The sequence below is a fragment of the Populus trichocarpa genome, chromosome 1, assembly GCF_000002775.5.
Source record: "Populus trichocarpa isolate Nisqually-1 chromosome 1, P.trichocarpa_v4.1, whole genome shotgun sequence".
Classification (NCBI taxonomy): domain Eukaryota; kingdom Viridiplantae; phylum Streptophyta; class Magnoliopsida; order Malpighiales; family Salicaceae; genus Populus; species Populus trichocarpa.
Window position 1 is genome coordinate 33,159,314 of NC_037285.2, and position 10,908 is coordinate 33,170,221.

Here is a 10,908-nt window from a genome sequence, read left to right on the forward strand (position 1 = left end):
AGTGGAAGTGAATAATGACATTAATGATTAAATGAAGATAGAATTTTTTACTAAATGGAAAATTATGGATAACTAAAGAAAAATACTTGTGTAACTAGAATGAATGTATTGCGTTAAGTTAAGTATTGATAATGTGAGAATTTAGTCAAGGTTCCTAAGTTATTAAGAATGTTAGTAATATATTGGTCTTGTGTTAACAATGGATATCACTGTAGCTAGGCCCAAGCATAAAATAAGAACAAGGATGCCATGATCAGCAAGTAGGTATTCAACATCTTATTGACTCTATTTATGAGTAACTTGTATTGTTTTAAACCGCATCTCATTAAATGTATAAATTATATGAAAATATAATGGGAGAAAGAAAAGGAAGATAAATGGATATGACTAGCCATTTCGAGTAATAGGGGCTACTGATATCAATATGATTACATTGGTATCGACATTTACTTGAATTTGATTAGTTGTTTCAAAGTTGAAAAGTTAATGATATTAATGTGGTTATGTTGATATCAACAATACTTTGAAAAGAGAAATGTTAAAGATGACTTAATTAGACACTCGGGTATTGAAGCCAGTGATACCAATGAAGTTACATTGGTGTCGACATAAACTAGAACTTGATTAGCCATTTCGGGTAATGAGGGCTTATGATGCCAATATGATTACATTGACATTTACATTCATTTGACTTTGATTAGTCGTCCGAGGTAGTGGAAGCTAATGATACCTAGATGAATGGTATCAACAAACTTCTGATTAGTCATTCATGTTGTGATGACTAATGATATCAATATTGGAATTGATTATGAAATTCAACTTTGGTCTTGTTTTAATTACTTGGGATATTATTTATTTATCTTTTAGTTTATTTTAGGGCATGTGATATTTAAGGGTTTATTTGGATTAGGTTTTATTTTATTATTTTAGTTATTTTGGGCTTTTAATGTGCTAAGGTCTATTTATCAAGTTTGAGTTCATTAAGTCAAATTAGGGTTAACTTTCTACCATATAAACCAATTGTTAACATTATTTCTTAGCTTATGAAATTTTCTCTAAAGTTGTCGTATATTGTGTGATTTGTTTCTTTTTGTGTGGTTGAGTGGTTCTCATACTAAGTTCTTGATTGAACTTGCAAACTCTTCGAATGATTGATCAACTTTATTGTGATTTATACTTCTTGTTCATGTCTTATTATAGACATAGGATGGAGGTGATCAATTGCATATATTTTTTGTTCTTTAATACAAGGTTTTTGTTGAATCAAGTTACAAATTTTTTTTCAAACCTCAAATTAGTAATCTGAAAGACAGTTTTGCATTACTCTGGCTATTAGTTTGTTGTAGGAATGGTATGTTAAAGAAATAGCTCATAAAACCTAAAATATAAAGTAAATTAATTAATCAGAAATACCCCAAGTCTCAATTTAGTATAATTATAACTATAAGTTAAGGATTTGTGAAGATAAAAAAAAAAAAAAAAAAAGATTACCTGCTTGGCAATACTTTCTCCGTTGTTTCTAAGCAATTTTTAGGTTGTTCTTCTTACTGTGCCATAAAAAACAATATGAAGCTGTTTTTATTTCTGATATCACAAAGAATGAGAGTTAATAAGGAAAAAACACAAAACAACTAGTATATATGTAAATGTAAGAAAAACCCAAATATGTAATAAATTATTGTTGTTGATTTTAAAGAGATTGATGAACAGTTGAAAAATCTTTGTTTTTTATTTTGAAAAGATAGAAAAAAAAAGAAAAAAAAAAGAGAGAAGAAGATGATTTCAGTATGGAGACAAGAACAAAACATGATTCATTGAACAACATCCAAGTCTATTATAATTACATTCAAAATCCAAGAACTCTCATTATGATTACATATAGATTGACTCCAAACCTAATTCGATATGAACGGGCCTACTCTAGCATTTCCCAACCTACCAAGCATAGCATTTCCCTCCAAAATCCTTGAAGCTTTAAACAGAAAAGAAGCAAAAGCAAACAGAGCAAAGGAACTCAAAGATCAAGCAGAGAAATGAAGGAATGAAGATTCCATATACCATTTCACTTCAGTTACTTACAATCTCATTCAAAATCCATAAAAACCACTTTTCAACAACAGCAGCAGCAACCAACACTAACCTAACTACCTTGTTCAACAAATACTTCGACAGGACCGATGTCTACTCCTGGAACTCACTTATTGCCGAGTTGGCTCGCGGAGGTGACTCGTGCGAGTCTCTCCGTGCTTTCTCTTGGATGCGAAAGCTCGATATAAAACCAAACCGCTCAACTTTCCCTTGCGCAATCAAATCATGTTCGGCTTTGTTTGATCTTAACTCCGGAAAACAAGCCCACCAACAAGCTCTTGTTTTTGGGTTTGAATCGGACCTTTTTGTATCATCAGCTTTGATTGATATGTACTCAAAATGCGGGAAGTTAAGTAACGCAAGAGTACTGTTCGATGAAATTCCTCGGAGAAATATTGTTACTTGGACTTCTTTAATCACCGGGTATGTTCAAAATGATGATGCCCATGAAGCGTTAATGGTTTTTAAGGAGTTTTTGTTTGAAAAGAGTGAAGGAAATGGTGAAGAGGTTGGAACTTCTGTTGATTCTGTTGCTATGATTTCTGTTTTATCGGCTTGTTCTCGTGTTTCTAATAAAGCAGTCAGTGAGGGAGTTCATGGGGTTGCTATAAAGGTCGGGTTGGATAAAGTGATGGGAGTTGAGAATACTTTGTTGGATGCGTATGCAAAGTGTGGTGAAGTGAGTTTGTCTAGAAAGGTGTTCGATGACATGGCTGAGAAGGATGTTGTTTCTTGGAATTCTATGATTGCTGTGTATGCCCAAAATGGGTTATCGACGGATGCTTTTGAAGTTTTTCATGGGATGTTAAAGGCTGGTGGTGGTAAATACAATGAGGTGACTTTGTCCACTTTGTTGCTAGCTTGTGCACATGAGGGCGCTCTGCGTGTGGGGATGTGTTTACATGATCAGGTACTTGGTTTTCTTTTCCTACTAGAATAGTTCGTTCCATGTATCAGGTCTTTGCTGTGAGACTAACGTTAGCCAACTTGGTGTATAATAGATGAGGTAAATGCCTGGTGATGTCAGCATTTCTGCATCGAATTATAGTTATCCCATCTGCTTATGATGTCTGACTGTCTTGAATGATGCTTTGTTTGGTTCAAATGCATAATTTATCATTTATTTATCTTTTGTAACAGGTTATAAAGATGGGTTATGTGAATAATGTGATTATGGCCACCTCAATTATAGATATGTATTGCAAATGTGGGCAAGCTGAAATGGCAAGAAATGCATTTGATGGCATGAAGGAGAAGAATGTGAGGTCATGGACTGCTATGATTGCTGGTTATGGAATGCATGGTTTTGCAAGAGAAGCTTTGGATGTTTTTTATCAGATGATATGGGCTGGAGTCAAACCAAATTATATAACTTTTATTTCAGTTCTGGCTGCTTGTAGCCATGCTGGTTTTTTAGAAGAGGGCTGGCGTTGGTTTAATGCCATGAGCCATGAATATAATGTAGAACCAGGGGTTGAGCACTATGGTTGCATGGTTGATCTTCTTGGGCGTGCTGGTTATATCAAAGAGGCGTACAACTTGATAAAGAGTATGAAGGTGAGGCGTGATTTTGTACTATGGGGCTCTCTTCTTGCAGCTTGTAGAATTCACAAGGATGTGGAGCTTGCAGAGATTTCTGCGAGGGAACTGTTTAAACTAGACCCAAGTAATTGTGGGTATTATGTCTTACTTGCAAACATATATGCAGATGCTGGAAGATGGAAAGATGTTGAAAGGATGAGAATACTTGTGAAAGATCGTGGACTAGTTAAACCACCGGGATACAGTTTGGTTGAACTCAAAGGTAGGGTGCATGTATTCTTGGTTGGAGATAAAGAGCATCCTCAACATGAGAAGATCTACAAGTATTTGGAGGAACTCTCTGTGAAGCTGCAAGAAGCTGGCTATGTTCCTAATATGGCATCGGTTCTTCATGATGTTGATGAAGAGGAGAAAGAAATGATTGTGCGAGTTCATAGTGAGAAATTGGCTGTTGCTTTTGGAGTCATGAACTCAGTTCCTGGTTCAACTATTCATGTTATTAAGAATCTTCGGGTTTGTGGTGACTGCCATACTGTTATTAAGCTGATTTCCAAGATTGTTAGTAGAGAAATTATAGTGAGAGACGCAAAGAGATTTCATCACTTCAAGGATGGTTTGTGTTCATGTGGAGATTATTGGTAACAGATCTATACATGAGACGAACAAGGCTGTGGCACTGCTAAGGGAAAGCTAACCGTTGCTTTTGACCTGAACAATGAGGTTATTGCTATTAGGAGATTTTCCTCCATAATAGCTGAAAGGATGTTTTATTTATATAGATAGAGTCTAGGACCTCGAGGCACAGAATTTATTTAAAAAATTTATTGCCATTAGGAGATTGTAGTTACCATGGTGCCGCAACTTCTCTGATGAAATAGTATTCTCAAACAACAGTCTTTGATAATTCGACTCTGTAAGTCAGATATGCAATAACCTCTAATTGTTCAATCAAAAGGCACTCAAGCATCCAAGCAGGTAGCTGATTCCTAACTACGAATCTGAGAGCAGTTCCAAGAAAAAAATGGTTCCAGGTGGGTGAAGCCAAATGTATTTCTTTTATGTGATTATTGTTGAAAGGATGTTTTATTTATAGAGATACAGTCTAGGACCTCGAGGCACAGAATCACGAGACAAGAAAGCAGTCTGTTACAGCACGAAGATTACCCTTTGAACAAGAACATATTATGAATTACATAAGAGCATGACAAGTAATTGGGAAAATTTTGCTCCTTTAAGCTCTACAAGATGTATAATTATAGCTTTGATGTTGAGGATTGGATTTGCATGAACTTCATGCTAAAGCATTTGCTTAAGCAGGGAAATGAGTCAAATGACAATTCATGTACAACCTCCTCCAAAAAACTTACCCGAGAGTAGTCCTCTTCTCTGCAATGAGTTGCGCTTCTCTCCGTCTTTTGAACAGCTGATGCAGCCCTGGAGGGACCTGTTCTCAGCCTTCAAATGTTCTAGCTGTAGCCGGAGCTTATCAATTACCAGTTTCTTTTCAATGTTTCTCCTTGCTAACTCGGCCTGCTGCCGCAGATTTTCCTCCATAAGGTTTGTGATTTGAAACTTGAGTTCACACCATGTATTGTCCCACTCGTAACCACTACCCTCTGAGAAGTCTCTTGCAGTAGCCTCAACTTCGCCATAATCATTCATATTCGTACTGATACTTTCTACTCGGAAAAAATCTCTGCCTTTCTTATCCATTTGATTTTCTCCAATTTCACGTTTCGCTTTTAATTTCATCTTGCATTCTTCAGTCAACATCAGGTCATCCACTAGTTTGTCCAGGTATTCAACATCGAAGTTAGTGCTGTCACATTTGATCTCAGGATCTTCAACAACATATTGAGGATGGGAATCTAAAATCTCCAAGTTAGAATTATCAGAGCTTTCTATCGGTGTATCCTTGTTACTGTCAATTGTGGAATACAAAGGTGCAGGCCCTGAATCTTTGACAAGGAATTTAGACCTCAACCTGTCACATGTTTCAGCTAAATAGCGATAAGATCTGTTGAACTCTTCTAGCATTTGAACAAGCTCCAGCCTTCTTTTGTAATGACTGACAACTCTATCTAAAGAATCGCCATCTTCTGCCAAAACGGTCATCATGGCTTTCATTCTCTCGTTCATGTCTGCAATAACGAGAAAAGCATTCCAAGAGACTCAGAAAACCTTTCCATAGCAGGAAACGTCTTCTTCTTCTTCTTTTTTTTAATGGAAAAGTAAATAGCAGTGAATGTCAAGAAATAACATTTTTGCTGTGCATTTGTGTTACCAAAGCAAGAACATTGATTGAGTGGTTCTAGTTACAACTCCAAGCCACATGGCCAGGAAATGTTACAGAGTATTTGAAGCATTCATTTGAGTATTAAAAAAAAAAAATGTGGCATGAACCATCATTATATATTTGCATATAAGCTTTCAGGTTTCCTGGGTTAATATCTATAGTTTTGAACTTGCCTTGTGCCACTCGTTCCCTACTTGTGGTTTCTACCAATGTTTAGAACAAGAAATGAATTCAAAGATAGCATAACTGGTGAAAATTAAGCCAAGTGAGGGCAAACCTGATAGAGTTTTCTGAAGCCATTGAGAATGTCGGGGGCTATCACGATCACCTGGAGCCACAGAACACGAAGAAGCCTCGATGATTTCCATTGGACAGATGTGTTCTCAAGCTACTCTCTCTCTGAGCTTTAAGAACAGGCAAAAAAACAAAGGATGGACGTTAAGAATCTTGAAAAATACATGATCTTGCCTTGTATGTAAATTTATTCTCACTTACGAAACGCATCTTCTTTGCACCCGATATAAATCCATCTTTAATAAGGTAATAATAATATTCCAATAATGCGGGCTTGATTTGCTCCTCTCTTCATGCCCTAGTTTTGAAAAAGGACTTTAATTTCAACGTTTGAAACTTAGCACTGGTAGGCTTGCTGGTGTTCTCCTCTGGGTAGGCATCCATGTACAAGTCCTCGTTCAATTTATATTTTATGCTGGCCGACCATCATGGTATTCTGCCACATGAACAATTGTTAATGATTAATGGGATTCCTTATAGTTATGTTGTCTTGTATCATGTTAATTGCCTTGATGAAAACATGATTGGTTAATAATCCATGGACATTTAGTATTTGTTCTTGAAAATTAAGGAAATACTATAAGAAAACACAACTTGTGGATTCTAACATGGAAAGTCCTAATAGAAGTAAAGTGGTGAGTGGTGGAAGAAGTTTTAAGAGATAAAATATTAAAATGTTTGATAGAAACCGAAAAAATATAGATAATAATGAAATTTAATATAAGATTAAAATGACATAATTAGAAATAAATAAATAATGCCTTTGCTTTCTTTGATTTGAACCATCTTCGTCGAGTCTCTTTGACGGGTTCTTCCCATTAGCCATGGCTTGGTCTAATCCTTAAAAAAATTCAGTTAAAAATACAATTATCGAGTTGAATTGGAACTGGAGATGGGAAGAGTCCAAGCTTTGCTTTATTGCAGAATGGGGAAGCGAGGGAGAGGCTTTTTCATCCAGGGAGGAGCTGTAACTTTTGAGAAAGACCCAAAACCAAGGGTCATTCCTTCATTGAGGGGTTGTTTCCCAGGATCTATTTCTCTATAATCAAGCCATTTTACAATCTCCATGTTTCGGTGATATAGTTTTTATAATTGTAATTTTAAAAAATCATACATTATAGTTTTTTTCTAATTAAAATTTTATTTTTTTAGTAAAACTCATATAAAATCTAAATATGTATTATTTAATTGAACACTTTTAAAATTATAATCAAGACATTTCAACCCTACCATATTTCTAATTGATCTTCTACCCTCCTATATATATATATATATATATTTAACGATTGCAAAAGGCTCCTATCCACTCTCAACTTTTTACTTTTAATAATGTTGCTAGACTACTTCCATTCCAATATATATAGTTTAAAGGGGGGGAAATGATTTACTTGGTATCAAATTTTAAAAGAGAAAAATACAAAACCAAAAAATCATTTATCCTTTCATTTTACTCCTATCCCTGCCCCTGACATTTTCTTTACTACTATTTTTCACGAGATTAGACGTTCACCTTCTTGAAAAAACTTCCTCGTCCTAAACGTGTACCCAATATGAGTGAATTGGATGAATATTTTTCCTTTCATTTTACTCAAAAACCAATGATAATATTGATGAGTATTTTTTATGCTTCGTGAAAAAGCCTTAAACCATGTATAAAAAGTCTAATAACAGGGTTGTAACCCTTTAACATATGAGTCTGGCGAGCTGTCACGCCCTACATACTTGGATTCGGCCACATGCTGAGTCCAAATAAACATAGGTCTAGCGAGCTACTAGACCCAACGTACTTGAGCTCATCCACGTGTTAAGCCAACATTATTAGTTTTAGCCACGAGATGAGCCCAAGTAAGCATTGGTTTTGGCAAAGCTGCCAGACCAACCATACTTGGGTACGCCCACAAGTTGAGCTCAAGTAAACGAGGGTTTAGCAAGTTGGCAGATCCAACATGCTTGGATTCGGCCATGTGCTGAATCTAAACGAACATGGGTCTGGCGAGCTGCCAGACCCACCTCCACTAAGCTTGGCTACATGTCAAGCCCAATTGGTTTGAGGGTTGTTAAAGACCAATGTTAAAGTTATAAGGCTTCGTTTATTCATTCTTAAGACCTGCAACATAAACTATTCATGTCGGGAGTAATTGTTTCCTTACATCTATATGTGTATAAAAGATCTCCCAATGACATATTATATTCTCATCTTATTAATGATATATAAAAGATATTCGTTCCTCATTAATGATGTGTAGGAGATTTTTATCCCTCATTAATACCATCAGGAGAAATGTGTATCATCCCCCGTTCCGGGATAAAGACAACAATCTCATGTCAACCGAAAAATTGACTCTCCAACCCGTCCACTCCATCAAAAAGACAAAGATCAGGGTTTATAAATACCCGTTAAACCACCTAGGTAAGATGGTTCATAATTTCTTTTCTCCAAGCATTCATACTTTAATTTATAGGGATAAAGAATATGACACAAAAATGTTATGTTTTGAAAAAAAAATCGAGAGATCGATAACTAAAAGTTATCTCCGCTAGTTTTTTAAGAAGGATTTACATCCTGAGCAAAGTAAGGAATATCCTAGTCAATCTTCACCAACACTACTCAAAATTAATGTGATCCTAGGTGGCACCTCAACAGGGGTGATTCTAACACGAGAAAGAGAAAGTTTAGAAAATAAGTCCTTACAATTTCTCATCTTCTTAACCAATGACACAAACCCATTTTTTTACCTCAGCAGATGGAGAAGGAGTAACTTTCTCACATGAGGATGTCCTAGTCATCTCCATAATCCTTTCCAACCATCAAGTCAATTGAGTGTTAGTAGATGATGACAGTACAGTCAACATCCTTTCCTATAAAGTGATGGCACAGATGGGGATATCCCCTTTAAGACTAACCCCAATAAAGACTCCTCTTGTTAGGATAAAAGACTCAAGTGTACTAATGAAGGGTGCCCTAAAAATCCTAGGAATTGTTGACACTCCCCCTAAGTGTGTCTCCCTCTAGCAAACCTTCATGGTCATTTATATGGCATTGACCTACAACGTTATTCTAAATAGACCTTTTTTATATCAGATTAATGTTGTTGTCAGCACCAGATACTTAGTGCTGAAATTCTCAACTCAAAAGAGAGTGCCTATAGTTCAAGGGAATTAGATAACCTCAAGGCAATGTGCATTTACTTGTCTGAAGGGTGAAAATGCTTTAACACTGGACCAACATGGTTCCCTGAAAAAAAGGTAGAGGTTAGAATCGAAGTTGCTGAAGAATTGAGGGATGTCCCTTTGAGAGAAAATAAACAAGCAGACATGAAAGTAGGTTCCACCCTGATACCAATACAATAACAATCATTAATGGAGCTCTGCCATATCCAAAGATCTAATTTTGCAATGGGCACCCTTGATATGTTAGAAATCAGTCCTGAAATTGCCACTCATCAATTAAATATAAATCCAATTGTTCACATGGTCCACTAAAAGAAAATGAATTTTAGTGGTGAAAGACATAAAAAAAAACAACACATAATATGGATAAGCTTTTGACTACTGGTTTTATTATGGAAATGATCTACCCTTCCTAGCTAGCAAATATGATAATGGTCAAGAAAAAAATTGGCAAGTGGAGAATGTGTGTAGGCTTCACTAACCTATCAAAATGATAGTTTTCCTTTCCCAAAGATTGACAAATTGGTGGACTCTACAGCTAGATTTGAGTACTTAAGCTCATTGAATGCTAATTCTGGATATCACCAAATCCTCGTACATCTAGATGATGAGGAAAAAACAACTTTCATAAGTAGAGAGGGAACATTTTGTTACAAAGTTTTACATGCATGTGAATATAGGTCTGACAAACTGTCAGACCCACCTCCTCCAGGCTTGGCTACGTGCCAAGCCTAATTGGTCGGAGGGTCATTATAGACTCATATTAAGGTTACAAAGTTTCTTTTATTCGTTCTTAAGACTTATAACACGAACTATTCATATAAAAAATAATTGTCTCCCTACATTTATAGGGGTATAAAAGGTCTTCCAAATGCTTACCACATTTTCATCTCATTAATGATGTGTAAGAGATATTTATCTTTCATTAATGATATTTGCAACGGTATTAAACACCCTTTAATTTCATTGTTTGGATAGATATCTTGACCAGCTTTTCACGTTAAAAGCTGACAATTTTTGTTTTTCCATACCCTGCGGCCATATACCACAATTTTAACGTGGGGTCAACAACTTAAGTATCAGTTTAATTTCTTACCAAACAATATCAAATTGTGTCTGAGATAAACCACAAAAGCCACCGCTCTCCTAAACGCTCACTAAAACCCACTAAAAGAGATGATGATTCTTTTACATGTGCTAGAACTTCTACCACCAATCATACATTTTCTAAGCTCTAGAAAAGAGAATATTAATCTAAATGTATAATTAATCTCTATCCAAACATCAAATAACTTTATTTCTGAATATATTAAATTTTTGAAATATCATCAAATCTAAATATCAAGTCTGACTTTTTTAATATATATATAAAATCAATAAAACTAAAAAGATGTTGAAATAAAATTATGTTAGACACAATTTTGAAAAGAACAATGGAGAAAGTTGCCATTTCAATAAAAAAAAATTTATCACACACTAATCAGTTATATTGAAATTACTTTCCATTTCCACTTCGT

At 35.4% G+C, this 10,908-nt stretch overlaps 2 protein-coding genes across 2 annotated transcripts; one reads left to right on the forward strand and one right to left on the reverse strand.

Moving 5' to 3' along the window:
• The first annotated feature begins 1,788 nt into the window (after window positions 1-1,788).
• Window positions 1,789-4,534, forward strand: LOC7495828 (pentatricopeptide repeat-containing protein At3g26782, mitochondrial). Its single transcript, XM_002300108.4, has 2 exons — window positions 1,789-2,998; window positions 3,229-4,534. The coding sequence occupies exons 1-2, from the start codon at window positions 2,042-2,044 to the stop codon at window positions 4,270-4,272; spliced, it is 2,001 nt and encodes a 666-aa protein (XP_002300144.2). The 5' UTR covers window positions 1,789-2,041; the 3' UTR covers window positions 4,273-4,534.
• Window positions 4,535-4,968: 434 nt separating this feature from the next.
• Window positions 4,969-6,350, reverse strand: LOC7461636 (protein NETWORKED 3C). The gene is made up of 2 exons (XM_002298632.4): window positions 6,204-6,350; window positions 4,969-5,771 (listed from the first exon to the last, which is right to left on the reverse strand). The coding sequence occupies exons 1-2, from the start codon at window positions 6,292-6,294 to the stop codon at window positions 4,969-4,971; spliced, it is 894 nt and encodes a 297-aa protein (XP_002298668.2). The 5' UTR covers window positions 6,295-6,350.
• Window positions 6,351-10,908: the final 4,558 nt, after the last annotated feature.